This window comes from Nilaparvata lugens, chromosome 6, assembly GCF_014356525.2.
Source record: "Nilaparvata lugens isolate BPH chromosome 6, ASM1435652v1, whole genome shotgun sequence".
Lineage (NCBI taxonomy): Eukaryota > Metazoa > Arthropoda > Insecta > Hemiptera > Delphacidae > Nilaparvata > Nilaparvata lugens.
This window is the reverse complement of record NC_052509.1, coordinates 35,609,237-35,628,625: the sequence shown is the minus strand read 5'-3', so window position 1 is coordinate 35,628,625 and position 19,389 is coordinate 35,609,237. Positions and strand designations below refer to the sequence as shown.

General features: G+C 34.8%; 1 protein-coding gene across 2 annotated transcripts in view; it reads left to right on the top strand.

Moving 5' to 3' along the window:
- LOC111056780 (pyruvate dehydrogenase phosphatase regulatory subunit, mitochondrial) overlaps positions 1 to 19,389 on the top strand; it is a 110,369-nt gene that overhangs the window by 25,934 nt on the left and 65,046 nt on the right. The window contains exons 4-7 of one of the 2 annotated variants that reach the window (XM_039430701.1): positions 5,429 to 5,683; positions 16,138 to 16,248; positions 16,426 to 16,595; positions 17,274 to 17,466. In XM_039430701.1, the coding sequence (XP_039286635.1) occupies positions 5,429 to 5,683; positions 16,138 to 16,248; positions 16,426 to 16,595; positions 17,274 to 17,466 (729 nt within the window). The remainder of the gene's footprint in view (positions 1 to 5,428; positions 5,684 to 16,137; positions 16,249 to 16,425; positions 16,596 to 17,273; positions 17,467 to 19,389) is intronic. The other variant, XM_039430702.1, reaches the window with a different exon arrangement.

Genomic DNA, 19,389 nt, shown 5'->3' with positions numbered 1-19,389 from the left:
AGTTGAGACCTGTTCCAAAATAATGTTTTTTGTCGCAAACCCACTATATTCTTGATTTAATAAAAATCGTTAGAGCCGTTTCAAGATCCATCCGACATACATACATATCCACAAACACACATATTCAAACAGAAATTGCTTCCTTAGTATAATTTATTGACTTCAATGATTATGATTTCATTCAATGAGAGCTTATTTCACATGATAATAACAGCTGGCATCAAAAGCAAAAATGTCAAACATGATTGAAATTGAAACAGTAGCAATCATCAACATCATTATCTTCATCTGATCTAAAGTAATCAAATTATAGTAAGATTCACATCAATGTGTCAGCATTGTTTGAATGGGGAGCATTGACTCTTTTAATGAGGAATACTGACAATCATCTAACTATTATGCATATTCTCTAATATTTTTAGAACAAACAATCAATGTTTGGGAATAATTGATTCATGGGAAAAGCGCCTTACTTCTATGGAAAATATTTTTACATTAGGAAAAGCAACAACAGCTATTTGGCCGTTTCAATAAATAACCCCTTTCTTTCGCCCAAGTTATATTTTGGCCGAATTTCCTCATTCATTGCAAATAGATTCCACAACGGACACTTCTGAAGTTTTAAAAATACCCTCCATATATCATACTGAATTATTAAAATTCAATCGAAACTGTTTGAGCAGTTTTTGCGATGTCGGATATACAAACAAAATTAGTCTTGATAGAATAGGATGAATTGATTGAAGCATAGAGAAACAATAGCGTAAGTAGATATCCCATGGGCGGTTATGTCGCAGCTTTTACTGTTATCTCAAGCCGATTATTGTCGATATTTACTGTTTTGACCGGGTAAGAGTGTATGAACAGCACAATATGAGAGACTAACAGCGTCATAAAGCTTCACGGGAAAGAAATACATGAACTATCGGCTTGAGATAACATAAAAGTTGCGACATAAACGCCTTATACCATGGGATATCTACTTATGCTATTGCTTCTCTTTGATTGAAGCAACTCAAGTCATAAAAGTTTGTTTTATGAAAAATAAATATTATCTATACTCCAATGTATAGCTCCGATTGAAGCAGCGTGCCCAATCAATTTGTTCTCGATAGATGCATTTTAATTAGTTCAACTTGGTGCCTACCTAATGAAGTCATCTCAACTTAATGCCAACCTGACAAAACTATTAATTTAGTTGCCAGTAGTCAACAACTGTTTTGAAGAGGTACTCTCTCTAGATTACCGTATAGTTCTATAGTAACATATGATATGGACATTTCAATTATAATTAAGAGATTGGGAGAAGAAGGATTATACATGCTAAAAGACAAACTTTACACCCTTAAAAACCACCCTTGGAGTTGAAATATTGCCAGAAGATTTCTTTGTGAGCACCTAGGACGTATGAGGAAGTTTTCCAAGTTTCCAAGTTTTGTTGCAATCCATCCTGTAGTTTTCCAGAAATCGTGTTCAGTGAGTCAGTGAGATAAGAATTTTATAAGTATAGATTAAATTGATTTATTAAATTAAATTGATAAATTATTTTTAAAAAATCTTCAATATTAATACATGAATAACTATTATTATCTATGTTACAGATAACTCAACTATTTTAATTGTGGACAATTAAAATTATAAAAATTAATCAACTAATAAATCAACAACTATTTTAGTTGTAGACAAAATTTAACATCATAAACATTTCTTTAATCTCCAACTTCTTTTATTCATAACTGTCAGTTATTATTTCAGTTACTTTTTAACTGAATTTTCAGTTTATCAGGTACAATAATTATTGTACCGGTATTGTATGCATTTTTTTGTGCATTTTTGTGTCGCTCTACAGTGTCAAGTCTTTTGTTTTCCTTTAGGTAAGAGATCGGAAACCGATTTGTGAGCATTAACATTCTGCATAGGCATAACAAGCCATAACATTGAATCCACTTTTCATGAAAAACATCATTATCAACCTCCAGTCAATGTCACCAACAAACTCATCTTATTTAGAATCATTTTCCATCTCACCATCGTCTGGGAGACGATTCATAATCTAAATTGCCTACTGCATATTCCATTTTTCCGTCAGTTGACCGATGTCTTATAACTAATTATTGGAAAAGTTGTAATATATGTTGAATTGTAAATATGGAGACGATATAAAGGTGCCTCCTTGATAAGTCCGGTGTCCCTGCAAACAGTGTCTCTAGCACTTTCAATGGAGAAAATAATAGATGACATGGCTAAATCTTCACAATATACTGTACTTACTGTACTGGCCCTTCTTATTAGATTGAAAGTTGTATTCATGAGCGAGGTCTACTGTTCGCAGAACTACTAGTTATTATTAGCCCCCCTTTTAAAATTTCTGGTCAGAAACCATCCCAATATTCACACAACATATTCCCAAAGTTTCATGCCGTTCTGTCTAGTAGTTTTCAAGTCTATAGGGAACAAACAAACACACATTCATATATATATATATATATATATAATATATATATATATATATATATATATAGATGATATTAATTTATAATTAAATTGATTTTCCTCATATGATTTGTATTATCAGTCGAATTGATCCAGACTCTGAAAGACGTATTAACTGAACTAGAAGATTGAACTAACAGTCTTGGTGCCGGTTGAATTTTTATCGTGATTAGTTTTACAAGAACCAATCAGAGAAGGCTTCTTTTTGAAAAGCCTTCTCTGATTGGATCTCGGGAAATTAATCACGATTAAAATTTAATTTTTGCTTTTGCGCAACCGGGCCTCACTAGTATAACGGATCAGTACACAATTGAATGAAACTGAATCAGTTAAGCTGAAAAACAAAGCCCTTTTCAGTCTTATTCTAATAGTCCTATTTATTTAGTTTTCAGCTTTAAAAAAAACCCGCGCTGCCTTACTGTCCAACATTTCTGCAGTAGCTTGTTTCAGTAATTCTAAAAACTAGGTAGATTGCATCAGCAGAATTTTAAGTTCATTCAGTCACCCAGTTTATCAGTCATCTTACTCATACGAGTTATCAATAATTTAAGTTCATTCACTTTTTGAATTTTAATGTGCTTTATTGTAAAAAATAATGAAATGAGGGAATAAAATAAATAAAACGAATAAATTTTGAAAAAATAAATGGAAATATTGTAGACTGTCGCAATCATTCTTTTATATTCAATTTTTAAATTTGAGGTCATATAGTTTTTCAATTGTAATTTTATGTTCCATTTACGAATTTCAAGTTTAAGAGTAGGAAATATTACATTTTGAAAGTTACCATCCCAAAGATGATCTTAACATGTGTTTAAAATGTTATTAATTAAAATAACAAACTCACCAAAAATAAACATTCAGTCATTGGAATGGGCTCAAAGAATTATGTTGTGCGAAAAAGAAAGTTGTAAAACGAAAATAAACAGAAGTTCATAAAGTGAGTTGGGAGAGTCTTATTTTGAAATGTAAGATATCCTACATAAATATATTCTATTTTAAATCATATATACTCCGTTAACTATAATTGACCTGCAATTTGTTTCATATGATGCGTTTATTTAAAAGTTTTACATCTGATATTATCTATTATTTTTGTTATATATATATATTGGACTAGCCGTCAGGCTCGCTTCGCTTGCCATATCCGTCTAGCCAGGGGGCTCCGCCCCCTGGACCTCCGACTGGATCGTCCAAGGATGAGATCAGCAGGCTCGCTTCGCTCGCCTGCATTTTTCATTTGAGCATTTTTATCATTGATAGGACGATCCAGTCGGGGGTCCAGACTAATCGTCTGGCTAAACGGATATGGCGAGCGAAGCGAGCTAGTAATATAATATTCCCATGAACAGCTCTGAAGTAGCAGTGCCCAATCAATTTTTCCGCGATAAATGCATTTCAATCTTCAACTTGGTGCCAACCTAACAAAGTCAACTCAACTTAATGCCAACCTGACATAATTATTAATTTAGTCACTAGTTAACAACTGTTTCGAAGAGGTACTCTCTCTAGATTATAGTTCTATATTAACATATGGTATTGAAATTTTTTAATTATAATTAAGAGAATAAGAAGAATATACATGCTAAAAGATGAACTTTAAATCCTTAAAAACCACCCTTATGCCCGGTTTCACCAACCTCGATCAAATATAGCCTAGCCATGGTCAATTAGACCATGGTCAAAATTTGATCACTCATTCAATAATACAACTGTTCCACCAACCTCGGGATTGATCAAAACTCCGTCGGTCAAATTTGAACATGGTCAACTCTTGTAGCTGTACTTTTCTGAAGTTGGCCAACATGTTTGCTGGCTTGCTATTGGCTACATCTGAGTTTCATGGATAGCAATTACTGAGATATTGCGATTTTTCAAATGCTAATGAATTAATTATTATTATTAAACGAAAATCCAAATTAAATTCTGTAATATAGTAAATATAGTAACACTCCATGATACTCAATATCAGTTTTGCTGTCAGTTTAATATCAGTCAGAGGGTAATTTGCGTTGAATGCCCTTTTTACTTTACCGTCATGCCGTCAAAAATTCAGATTACTGTATTTTTCTGTAATTAATGTACTTATTTTTCTTCATATTCATTATTTCGGGGCGGGCCCCCTAAGTTCCCTTCTTATATACGCCCCTGGCACAGACGTTTTGTATAGTCACACATCTATAATAATTTATAATAATATTTCAAATATGAATTGAATACTCTCGTATAAAGATATTTACAAATCACCATCAATTTTTTATGAAGAAAAGAACATTCCAATTCTAATGAGATACATTTGTTGATGTAAGAATTGAATAACTTAGGCCTACTGTGTAATAAAAGAGTAAAGCAAATCCTTTTCAAAATCCTCCTTTATTTTCTATACTATAATAATTTACTAATTAAAAGATTCCGAGAACGAACCTTATAAATAACTTACTACAACTAAATCAATCGCACTGAAAACTTAGAAATTTTTCATTGCGTCAAAAACATAACCCACAAAGAAACAAGCAAGGAAATTGATCGAACCAGTCTTTTGACCGTGTTCAAATAATTTGATCGCCCGTTAGGCGGCAGTCAAACTTAACCAACGGATTGACCGTGGTCAAACGTAACTGGTGTTGGTGGAACGAATTATCTCTGATTTAATCGGCTGATAGACTTTAACCATGTTCGAATGCCTTGACCAAGGTTGGTGAAACGGGGCATTAGAGTTGAAATATTGCCAAAAGATTTCTTAGTGCGCCTCTAAAGGGCCATTTGAACATACCTATCAAATTTCAACGTTTTTGGTCCGGTAGATTGTTAGTTCTGCGAGTGAGTGAGTGCCATTTCGCTTTTATATATATATATATATATATATATATATATATATATATATATATATATATATATAAGAAGATATTAAATGTTTGTTTGTGGCTGTGGGCAGGTGTGCGCGTGTTCGAGTACTGCGGCGTGCAGCAGGTTGTGAGCGGGGGCGGTGGTGGTGGTGAAGGGGGGCGGGTGACAGGGGTGCAGACGTCACTGGGAGCTGTTCAGTGCCAGGCATTCGTCAACTGCGGCGGTTTCTGGGCTCGAAGCATCGGCAAGCTCAGTGAGCCCTTTGTCAAGGTGCCGCTGCATGCTGTCGAACACTACTATCTGCACACCAAGAACATACCCGGTCTCGATCCCATGACACCCGGTTAGTTCAACTTATTGCACCAGCTTTCACGTTTCTTTTTCTAGCAAAACAACGAGAGTCATTTTTTTTCTACTTTCATTCTCATATCATAAGACTCAGGCAAACGGTAGGGGGGCAACATTCACAGAGCTGAATAGCTTATAAATTTCACCAATCGCCCTATGATCGGTGCGGCCGGATCGTCAATTATTGTCAAATTACAGACCCACAAACATGGCCGCCTTACTTGACCGCCAAGTGTTAGTTATAGTTTTGTTCATAGTATGACGTAGCGTTATTAGTTTTTGCTAGCAAAATGCAATAGTTCAGCATAAATTTAACAAAAAATTATTCATGTTCACGCAGTACACATTATGAGTGATGTTTTTGTGCGGAATGGTCTTGGAAAATGGAAGACATAAGTTGAAATGACCTCCGAAATCGCCATGATACATGCTGGGTGGCCTACTACCGGGAAAACCGGGAGAATCTTGAATTCCTCATGATTTTACTAACCGGGAAAAATACCGTGAATTCCTTATGAATTTTTCCAATTACTCATGAATTTTTCATAAATTTCAGTTAATTTAGTAAAAAAGTGTACAGTAACAATAAACACACATAAAAAAAATACTTGATGGCTAGCAATAATAATTGGCAATGTATTTGAATTTCCTATCCTAAAAAATATCTAAAAACATCGATATTCTTGTCATGTCAAAATTATCAATATATTTGGAAATTTAAATATGCTATTCGCAATTCGTCATGGAAGATTTCCATAATAAATTCTTTACGAATGTATTTTGATCCTAAAGTATCGCGGATACTCTACCTGGAAAATTTGAAATTTTATTCCAGAGAACCGGGAATTACTCATGATTTTTTTATTTTTGTACATGACATCAGTTGTACATGACAACTCGGAATCAAAGTGCTGAGGCAACCATACAGCTTCTCCCGCAAATCAAATGGGATGATTTCGATCACCCACTCAGTCAACCTGTCTTGGCCACTAGTAACTCATACCTTTTCTTCAAGCTCAAGACATGACTTTGAGGGCAGAGCTTCCATACTAACTAAGAGCTCCAAAACAACGTCATAGCCCACTTTAACTCATTTGGCGGCAGCATTTTATGAAGAGGGTCTTGGTAGGCTAGTCCACTGGTATGAAAAGTGCCTCAACCTTCACGGCAATTATGTTGAAGAATAAACATAAGTATAAGTAACGTTTGGTGAAAAATTATTCTTTTGTATACATTCGTCTTTTATTTATGACCAATCGGAGATTGAAAAAAATGACCCAAAAAATGCAGCATTTATTATTCCGAAAACATATTCTTCTCAATCAATTGGTAGTAATATCTATCAGTAAAGTTTTGAATTAGAAAAAAAACGATAGGTTACCTAAATCAGTGTTTCAAAGATGGATTTAATGTTTTAATTGTTGTTGATTGTCAATAGATGGTCCAGGAAATATGCGATGTACGATGAATTACACAGAATTCCATTTTAGGATAAATATAAGCTAAGTTAAATTAAAAAAAAAAAAATTAGTCTTTCATTCTTCAATAATTAATGAATGCAATATTAACGTACCTCTTTCATGAGGTGAATAATTTTTTTCCAACATTTTCCAGTTCCTCAATGATAGGGAGTGATAATTATTTGTATAGGTCTTCTAAGGAACGATTATGGGTGGCATGCCAAATGTCCGATTCCCATTTGGTCGAAATTATTATTTTGTCGCAAAAGATCGAAAATTGAAGAATCCCAAATGGTAGAATTGAAACTTGTACTTTCCCAAATGGTCGAATCCCAAATGATCGAAAAGTTTTAATAGTAATCCCATTTGGCCGAAAATCTCAGCTGTCGCAAAAGGTCGAAGATTTGATTTTCCCATCTGACCGATTCTCAAACAGTCAAATCCCATTTCATAGAAAAATGTTGTAGTTCGTCGCAAATGGTCGAATCTTATTAGGTAGGAGAGTTTTGTAATTTGTCGCAAATAGTCGAATCCCAAAAGGTATACTTTTGGGAATATATATATCCCGAAAGTATACTTTCCCATATGGTCGAATCCCATCTAGCCGATGAGATTCGATCATTTGCGACGAACTACAAAATTTTTCTATCAAATGGGATTCGACTGTTTGAGAATCGGTCAGATGGGAAAATCAAATCTTCGACCTTTTGCGACAGTTGAGATTTTCGGCCAAATGGGATTACTATTAAAACTTTTCGATCATTTGGGATTCGACCATTTGGGAAAGTTCAAGTTTAGTGGCATGCCAAATGACCGATTCCCATTTGGTCGAAATTACTATTTTGTCGCAAAAGATCGGAAATTGAAGAATCCCAAATGATAGAATTGAAACTTGAATTGTAATATAGGAAATAAAACTATCAATATTCTACTTATGAATATAATGAGTCTGAGGAAAAAGTTGGAAGTTGCATTTGTTCAAATGCAAATGAATAAATAATAATTATTAAACGAGAATCCCAATTAAATAACCCTGTTGTCAATATTTGCAGTAGCAGAAGTCTTCGGGGTGATTTACAGCATTTAATTGGGATTTTCGTTAAATAATTATTATTTCATAGAATATTTTCGTGTTTTTTTAGAAGGAGATGTCCGCTTTGTGAATAATACCAGATAGTCCAGGCGCTGGCTTACATTGAGCATACATGAGAGAGGCAGAGAATTTGACTTCGGATTATTGTAAGGGGGTCTTTACTGTTTATGAAACTCGATGTCGTCACGTCCCAGGGTGGTTGACAGATTGTGGGGAGGGGGGGGGTAAGTTGTAAAAAACGCGCGCTTATAAAATCGCCTGTCCTGCAGTTACTATTCATAGTACAGCTTTGATTTTTTTTTCTCAATATTATGTACACATAACTGGCTTTCAATGTGGTCCTCTACATTTTTGCGATAGACCGCATAGTTTTTCTGTAAAAAAATAAAATATCTCGAAAAATGTATTTTTTTATTATAGACTTTTTGTTATTTCTCGAATATTCAAGTCGTTAGCTGACTTAGAGGAAAAGGTTCCCAATAAACGTTGTAGGCCGTTTCTTCCTGAATCCAATGATCATTGGATTCAGGAAGAAACGGCCTACAACGTTTATTGGGAACCTTTTCCTCTAAGTCAGCTAACGACTTGAATATTCGAGAAATAACAAAAAGTCTATAATAAAAAAATACATTTTTCGAGATATTTTATTTTTTTACAGAAAAACTATGCGGTCTATCGCAAAAATGTAGAGGACCACATTGAAAGCCAGTTATGTGTACATAATATTGAGAAAAAAAAATCAAAGCTGTACTATGAATAGTAACTGCAGGACAGGCGATTTTATAAGCGCGCGTTTTTTACAACTTACCCCCCCCCTCCCCACAATCTGTCAACCACCCTGGGACGTGACGACATCGAGTTTCATAAACAGTAAAGACCCCCTTACAATAATCCGAAGTCAAATTCTCTGCCTCTCTCATGTATGCTCAATGTAAGCCAGCGCCTGGACTATCTGGTATTATTCACAAAGCGGACATCTCCTTCTAAAAAAACACGAAAATATTCTATGGATTTATATATTTTACCGAATTCGAAATGTTCTGTCCCAAAAATGTAATCTTTAGGCGCTCACATCTCAAAAAGTAATGATCGGAAAAAAAATTCCTGTAAAACCTTTTTCATTTTGATAGGTTGATAATATACAAATCGAAAAACTTTGAAAAATATTACGAGTAGAAAGTTTATTTTTAGCCTTTGAACAGCCTTAATGCGCGTATGGCCTGTCTATCGAATCGCTCCTACTAGTCTATGCATTCAAATTATGTATTTCAGGAACGCTATCTTATGTATTTTCGGTCGCTGGACACGATTTTTTAACTCTTAAGCCTCAATAATTGATAATTCTCATCATAATATACAAATTATGGTCAAAATTACAAACTTTATCTCACTATCATTATTTATGATTACATTGTAATGATAAACCATCTTGTTAGGATTCCTATATGTTTTTATCAGTCGATAAAAATCTTAACATTTTCATGAAGAAAGAATAATTATTCGATTTACTTCAATGATCACTTTGGAATTGCGAAAGTCAAGTAATGGAGTGAGTTAAACAAATAATATATTCCTGAAATACATAATTTGAATGCATAGACTAATAGGAGCGATGCGATAGACAGGCCACTACGTGCATTAATCATGGGGGAGGACCGCGCCACAGCGTAACAGTGCTACTTATGCCTCTCCCACCGCCGCATCTATGGTCGTAACTCCCAAACTATATATTTATATATATAGATATCATTGGACTCAGGAAGAAACGGCCTACAACGTTTATTGGGAACCTTTTCCTCTAAGTCAGCTAACGACTTGAATATTCGAGAGATAACAAAAAGTCCATAATAAAAAAATACATTTTCGAGATATTTTTTTTTTCAAGGAAAAACTATGCGGTTTATCGCAAAAATGTAGAGGACCACATTGAAAGCGGAAAATATTATGTGTACATAATATTGGGAAAAAAATCAAAGCTGTACCATGAATAGTAACTGCAGGACAGGCGATTTTGTAAGCGCGTGTTTTTTACAACTTACCCCCCTCCCCCCAATCAGTCAACCACCCTGGGACGTGACGACATCGAGTTTCATATACAGTAAAGACCCCCTTACAATAATCCGAAGTCAAATTCTCTGCCTCTCTCATGTATGCTCAATGTAAGCCAGCGCCTGGACTAAGAGACCAATAATGCGATTGTACATAAAATAAACTAATGATAATTAACTCAATAACGTTACCTTTTTCTATGGTAGAACATAATAAAATAAGCCTACTGCTCTCCAGAACTTCACAAAGCTTACCAATTACTATTCTCGTGAATTTCACAAGTTCTCAAGAATAATACATGGCAGGGTGTGAATTATAAATAAAACATCGATTTACACAAAGCATCTGCTAAATCTCATCTGCTATTATCCATTACAACAATAGAATATTTTCAGTATGGCTGCCAATTATTAGAGAAAGAGGTAAATTGAGAGTGAATGTCAATAAAGGTATAAAAGGGAGACGTTTTGATAGATAAGGTTCTGTAAGGACAAGTAGTGTTGCAGGTTTTGTTATCACGCAGGTGGTGTCTCATCACAGTATACTTGCAAATAAAAAGCCTAAAATTAGGAATTTTTGAAAATACTATGTGATTGTACTTGGTCCCCGAACTCTATAGCAGCTTGAATTTTTCTTCTATCTCGTAAATTAACTATTTTATAGCTTTATTGTTCTATCATTTATAAAGTTTCACAGAAACTGTTGAACGACAGTAACTCCTGTTAATTATTATTCATGCGTAGAGTATAGAGGATGAGAATGAGTGATGAAAAATCATTAGACATGGTACGTCATAAATTGCAGCCAGACTCCTAATATCATAGAATAGCGATAACAAATTATTATACAATAATAACTTGCAGTAAAATCCTTCACTATTAGTATACACGTCTTTTATTCATACAGTAAATGGTAGAAATACCTCAAATGAAATAATAATTCAAATTCTCATCTCAATTGATTTTTACAATGAAACACGATCATTTGAAAAAAAAACAAAGTTATATATGAAATAAATCGAACATTTTACCAAACTCGCATCTTACACCTTTCTATCTATACTATAAATAGTCCAGGCAAATGAATGCTCAAAAAAGGGTATAGAGGGAAAAGTTTGGAAGATAATTTTTGACCCGGCAGTTCTGTTTAGGGTAGTGAGGAGGTAAACATATCAAAAGTCCCCACCCCTAATCCCTGTGCTAAGGGGGTGGGGATGATTCAAAGGTACCATTTTTTGGTCTCTCGCAAATAATTTACAGACATGAATATTTCATAGGAAATTAAAGCTTACATAATTTCCTACAATATTGATCTCACAACTTTTTCTATATCTCTTTCACTTTTCGAGATATCCGCTCTAAAAGATGTGACATTTTTGAAAAAAAAACACATTTTCCTTCAATATTTTGCTATTTTTGCTCTTATAACTTTTTGAATATCGATGGGAGAAATCCATGCTGATCATGAGCTTATGGAACATCAAATTCTCTTCAATTTGATGTATAATTTCACAAGTTTACGCACAACCCCACGACTGTTGCAGCAGCTACAGTGTTGAGTGTGATATCTTCAGTTATGCAAAAATAGACCAATTGACAAAGGAATTTGGAGAGAATGTTTTGAACACAATTTTTGACTTTGCAGCTTTGTTGAGATCAGTTAGGGGGTGAACATATCAAAAGTCCTCATCCCTATCCCTTGTGCTAAAGGGATGAGGGTGGTTTAAAAGTTGCATTTTTCAATGTTTTGCTTACACGCTCATATCTTGAGAAGAATACGTTCAACCAGAATGACTAACCATTTAGAATTGAAGTTTCATAAATTCTCTACAATATTTGTTCTGTGGTGATTTGTGATATCTCCTAAAGTTTTCGAGATATACTCTCTTAATAGTGTAAAATTGTTGAAATAGCAGCTTTTAATCCTATTATTTGATGTTACAGGGCCTACAACTCTCCAACAATGCATCGTAAAAATGAATGCTCACTGTAGATTTCTAGAGCTTTGATTTCTCTTCAATTTGATGTATTACTCCCCTACTTAATGTTTTCCTTCTATTATTATAGCAGATTCAATGTGGGGGGTGAAAATTTCAACTCTGCAACAAGTGTCAACTTGGCAGTTCCACACCTTCAATAGACGGGCTAGAGATGCGTATTTTTGCTATGTTTACCTCTCAACTAGTCTTCATTAAGCTACAAAGTCAAAAATTGTGTACTAGATGTTTCAGACTCATATTTCATTGTCAAGTGATCAATTTTTACAAATTAAAATTTCACCCCCCCCCCCACATTGAATCTGCTATAACAATAGAAGGAAAACATCAAGTAGTAAAATAATATATCAAATTGAAGAGAAAACGAAACTCCACAAATCTACAGTGAGCATTCATTTTTACGATGCATTGTTGGAGAGTTGTAGGCCCTGAAACATCGAAAAATAGGATAAAAAGCTGTTATTTTAACAATTTTACACTATTAAGAGAGTATATCTCGAAAACTTTAGGAGATATCACAAATCACCACAGAACAAATATTGTAGAGAATTTATAAAACTTCATTTCTGAATAGTTAGTCATTCTGGTTGAACTTATGCTCCTCAAGATATGAGCGTGTAAGCAAAATATTGAAAAGTGCAACTTTTAAACCACATCTTTTAGAGCGGATATCTCGAAAAGTGAAAGAGATATAGAAAAAGTTGTGAGATCAATATTGTAGGAAATTATGTAAGCTTTAATTTCCTATGAAATATTCATGTCTGTAAAATGCATAATGTTCGAGTTATATGCGAAAAAACAAAAAATGGTACCTTTGAACCACCCCCATCCCCTTAGCACAGTGGGTAGGGGTGGGTACTTTTGATATGTTTACCTCATCACTACCCTAAAAATCGTCTTCCAAACTTTTCCCTCTATAACACTTCGTTGACTGGGCTAAAAAGCCTTCTTCCTATTCATCTGTTTTCTACTTTCCTTGCCCTATTACCATAGGTAAGGAAAGTATTGCTTTCAAAAAAAATTAAGGTACCCTAATTTCAAGTTTTCTATACGTTTCAAGGCCCCCTGAGTCCAAAACATGATTTTTGGGTGTTGGTCTGTGTGTGTGTATGTGTGTGTGTGTGTGTGTTTGTCGTGAAAAACATGGTTTTTTAGTAATTATTTGTCATTTTTCTCAAGAATATTACGGAGCTCCTGCAATTTTGGACTGGTGACAGTTGTTAGAGCTCATCAATGACTATTCTAGGTATAAATTTAATCAAAATCGCTGTAGCCGTTTTCGAGAAAATCGCGATAAACCCTGTTATTGACAACATTTTCGCCATTTTAGCCGCCATCTTGAATTGCATTTGATTGAAATTGTTCGTGTCGGATCCTTATATTTTAAGGACCTCAAGTTCCAAATTTCAAGTCATTCCGTTAATTGGAAGATGAGATATCGTGTACACAGACGCACATACACTCATACACACACACACACACATACAAACATACAGACCAATACCCAAAAACCACTTTTTTGTACTCAGGGGACCTTGAAACGTATAGTAATTTAGAAATTGGGGTAACTTATTTTTTCCGGAAAGCAATACTTTTCTTACCTATGGTAATAGGGCAAGGAAAGTAAAAAACTTTGTTTCGTGACTGTCATATAACAAATTAAAGCTTACATAATTTCCTAAATATTCATCTACAGCTTTTTTTCAATCTCCTCTAGTTTTCGAGATATCCGCTCTTGAATGTGTGACATTTTTGAAAAAACCGTTTGCCTCCAATTCTTTTTCTATTTCTGCTCTCATAACTTTTTAAAAATCGATAGGAAAAATATATATTGAATATGAGCTGATAGAGCATTGAATTCTCTTCAATTTGATGTATAACTTCACACTTTACGAATTTCCCTACACCTTTTGCAGCAGCTTTAGTGTTGAGTGTGAAATCTTCATTTTTGCAACAATAGACCAATTGACCAAGGAATTTGGAGGGAATGTTTTAAACAATTGATCTATTGACAATGACATTTGAATGTGGTATCTGTGACACAATTTTTGACTTTGCAGCTTGATTTGGACTAGTTAGTAGGTGAAAATAGCAAAAGTGCGCATCTTTATCCCCTCTGTTGAAGGTGTGGAACCGCTGAGTTGAAACTATTGCAGCAATGAAAATTTCACTCCTACATAGAAGCTGCTATAACAATGAAAGGAAAACTTGGAATAGTGAAATAATACATCATTTCAAAGAGAATTCAATGCTCTACAAACCTACGATGAGTAATTATTTTTACGATGCATTGTTGGAGAGTTGTAAGCCCTGAAAGAGCAAAACATTGCATAAAAACCTTTTATTTTTACAATTGCACACCTTCAAGAGCGAATATCTCGGGAACTATTGGGAATATCACAAAATTCCACTGAACCCAAAAGTGTAGAGAATCTATCAAGCTTCATTTTTGAATAAGTTAGTTATGTCGGTTGAATGTATTGTTCTCAAGATATGAGCGTGGAAGCAAAACGCTGAAAAATGCAACTTTTAAACCACCCTCATCCCCTTAGCACATGAGTTAGGAATGGGGACTTTTGATATGTTCTCCTCCTAACTAGTCTCAACAATGCTGCATAGTTGAACATTTTGGTAAAAAAACATTCCCTCCAAATTCCTTTTCCAATTGGTCTATTGTTGCAAAAATGGAGATTTCTCATTCAACTCTAAAGATGCTGCAAAAGGTGTAGGGAAATTTGTAAAAGTGTGAAATTATGCATCAAATTGAGGTGAGTTCAATGCTCTTTGAGCTCATAATCAATATGGAATTTTTCCATCGATTTTTAAAAAGTTATGAGAGCAAAACTAGAAGAAATTGGTGGCATACTTGCTTTTTCAAAAATGTCACACTTTCAAGAGCGGATATCTCGAAAACTAGAGGAGATATAAGAAAAGTTATAGGTTGACTATCGTAGAAAATTATGTAAGCTTTAATTTGTTATATGACAGTCAAGTCCTTAAGATACATAGTTTTTGAGTTTTATGTGATAAACAAAAAATGGTACCTTTATACCACCCCCACCCCCTCAGCACAGGGGGTAGTGATGGGGACTTTTGATATGTTTACCTCCTTACTACCTTCAGCAGAACTGTGGGGTCAAAATTTGTCTTCCAAACATTTTCCTTTATACCCTTTTTTGAGTATTCATTGCCTGGACTACTACCTCATGCACGAGAAGGAGGTTACATAGTCCATTTCTCAAGGATGGGGTGGACCCCCTGTTAGTTTCCCAAGAAGGAGACTCATGCCAGTTGATATAGCTGATAAATAACTAGACGGTGTATGAATTTGAAAAAAATGGGTCAAGTCATTTTCGAGAAAATCGTGATAGAAAATTAACAAAATATATTTTTCCCAAGAATATTTTGGAGCTCCTGCAATTTTCTCAGAGATTAAACTTATGTTAGCAGTTGATAGGGTTTATAAATAGCTATCCAATTAAAGAAAAAAATTTGAAAAGAATAAAGAAGGTATAAATTTGAAGAGAATTGTATAAAAACACACACACACGCGCGCGCAACAACACCCAAAAATCATGTTTTAGGACTCAGGGGATCTTGAAACATATAGAGATTTATAAATTGGGGTACCTTAATTTTTTCGGAAAGCTATACTTTCCTTACCTATGGTAGGTAATAGGGCAAGGAAAGTAATAAAAATAGAATGTACAGTTAAAACTATTTTTATGAACTTGTTTCTATATTTTTATTCTATGTGATCCGAAAACAATTACATGTGATATTTAATTATTAGCAGTTTTGATGCACTCAATATAAATATTTTCTTATCGAATATGATGTATTTTCTACAGTTGTTCGGGATCAAGATGGACATATTTACTTCAGGGAGCGAGATGGGTGTATTCAGGCGGGTGGTTTCGAACCCGTCGCTAAGCCAGCTTACGAAGATGGCAGATTGCCGAGTGAGTTTTATTCAATAACTAAAATTATGATTTCATACTGGCTTATTAAAATATTGTAAGCTGGAAAATATCTTGCTTATATACACTACATAAGAAAGTAAGTTATAAAATTATTAGTGAGTTGATTTGTATGTATTCAAGTAAGGTACAACATTTAAAAAAATGATATTTTTCCAGGATCTCCAGTAGAAAGAGTTCTACCGGAAGACTGGGATCATTTTCATGTACTACTGCAGCAGCTATTACACAGGGTGCCTATGCTGGAGAATGCTGCCTTACATAAACTATGTAACGGTCCAGAAGCGTTCTCTCCTGACTGCAAATGGATATTGGGGGAAGCTTCAGAGGTAAATGAGGATTTTATTTGATTCCAAACTTGATTGTTTTAAACTTTGACTTCAACTTCTACTTCAAACACACTCAAGTCTCAGCTTACTTTACTGGATGGACTTTGAACTACTGGAAATTAGAATCTATATTTTGTGTTTTCAGCTTGAGATAGTTCAATTTGCACAATATTTCAGTGTTCATGGCATCGATGTCAGATGTATGTTTTTACTCAACGTAAACTGACAATGATGCCTTGGATTTTAACATTACAGTTGAGTATAAATAAAACTATTGAAGCAGGAGAAGGTTTTATATTGCGTTCAATTTCATCATTATGAATTACACAATAGATTACAAAAATAAACCTCAAAAATGGTACTTTTCTCAATTTTTAAGGCTGTGCAACAGACTAAAAAAACTTTTTACTGGTGATATTTTTAAAAGATTTTGATTTGTATTCTATCAAGCAATCAAAATAAAAAGGTTTTCTCAGAAATGTTTTATTCGATAATTACTTTTTTATTCTGATAGCTTGATAGTATACAAATTCAAAAACTTCGAAAACTATCACCAGTAAAGAGTTTTTTTAGTCTTTTGCACAGCCTTAAGGGGAGAAAATCAATTAATTAATTTTCAGTTCTAGTCCAATAGTATCATTTTTGAGAATATCACATTTTTGTACTGACTATTTTCAGATTAAGAACTATTATGTGGCAGCTGGTATGAAGACTGTGGGTATATCGGCGGCAGGAGGAGTGGGGGAAGCGACGGCCGAACGCATTGTGAACGGATTCACGTCCTACGACATGTACGAACTGGATGTCAGTCGCTTCCTCGGCCTGCACAACAATCGCAAGTTCCTCAGGGATAGAGCGCGTGAAGTCCCAGGTAATTCATTCAACAATCAAACAATCACGTAGTATTATCCCCGTTATATCTCACATGCAACTCGCAAAAAACAGGGAACTGATAGCCTATTTTTAGCCAAGTGCGCTCCAGTGGAGAAATCATCACGTTTCTTATAATAGTCAATTAACTGTTAGCATTCCTCGTGAGTAGCATCAATGCTTCCCATCAATCAAAGATTCTGTGTTGTTCCTGTTAATGATTGTCTAGGCAACGAAAGCGTTCTTGGCAAAGACAGTTCTTTAGATTATAGATACTTTATGGGAAATATGTTAACTGTTGAAAATTCGCGGATGGATGAATATGGTAAAGTACATTCGATGAGCAGTTTCACTTACTTGCTGACGTAATAGTTTATCGATACTTATTGGCACCGAATTTAAGTTGCTGCAATGTTTCGGGCCAATACTGGCATGATATTTTTTTTATTCTTAATGCAATAACCATGTACATGGTTGAGATTAAGTGGTATTTTTTGCAATTCCTTTAATTTTTGTGAATATTTACTCACCCAGGACGTTTCAAGTAAATTTTGTAATAATCAATTCAAAAGAAGGCTAAATTTGCTTTAAAACTATACGTTTCAAGGTCCCCTGAGTCCAAAAAAGTGGTTTTTGGGTATTGGTCTGTATGTTTGTATGTGTGTGTGTGTGTGTGTGTGTGTGTGTGTGTGTGTGTGTGTGTGTGTGTGTGTGTGTGTGTGTGTGTGTGTGTGTATGAATGAGTGTATGTGCGTCTGTGTACACGATATCTCATCTCCCAATTAACGGAATAACTTGAAATTTGGAACTTAAGGTCCTTACACTATAAGGATCCGACAAGAACAATTTCGATAAAATGCAATTCAATATGGCGGTTAAAATGGCGAAAATGTTGTCAAAAACAGGGTTTTTCGCGATTTTCTCGAAAACGGCTCCAACGATTTTGATTAAAGTTATACCTGAAATAGTCATCGATAAGCTCTATCAACTGCCACAAGTCCCATATCAGTAAAAATTTCAGGAGTTCCGCCTCATCTATGCAAAGTTTGATTTTAGATTCTTAAGTTTGTTTGAATGGCTTCCTTCCTTGGCGTTGGAGGAGCATAGTTCGGGAGTTTGACACTCGTAGCGCTGAGTGTAGTGAAGCTTGCAATGCAATCTCTCTCTTCCCCTACTTTACCACTAGACCACTTCCCCTCGAAAAAGAAGGTATTCGAAATAGTAAGTCTTTCATGAAAGAACTCACCCCTAATGAAAAAATCTATTCACAGTTGCAGGCCTCCGTAACTTATTGATTGTTGTAGACTGGCCTGAAAATGTTCGTGGCCCTTGAAGCCTCTTGAAGAGGCTAGCCACTTACTGTGAGAAGATACACTTTCAACTGTCAGCAATCCTCATGAATAACATCAATGCTGACCGACTCGGGTACTCTATTAGGTAGTTCACTTTCAACAGTCAGTATTGCTAGTGAATAGCATCAATGTTTCACCTTTAACTAATGCTGACACTGTCTCAATGTAAAGCTGCTTGGTTGTGTGTCAGCGTACCTAATAAATAACATCGAAGCTCGTCACGTTCAACTAATGCTGACATTTTAGAGTGAATCTCACTATAGAGCAGCTTGGTTGAGTGTCATACCTCGTGAATGATATCAATGCTCTTTGTTTGGTAGGAAGTTTAGAAACACCCCCTGTGTTTTGTTCCGCAGACGTTCCAATAGGTACTCAATATGAATGTTCATACTGAAGCACACTGCCAATTTATGATGTCAGAATAGTGTGATATTCGTAGAAAGTCACTTGTTGCAAATCTTGAGATTGACACTCAAAACTAAAACTGCTGCAACAGTCGTATGGGAATGCGTGAAATAGTCGAATTATACATGAAATGAGAGATAATCGAATGCTCTACAATCTCGTAATTA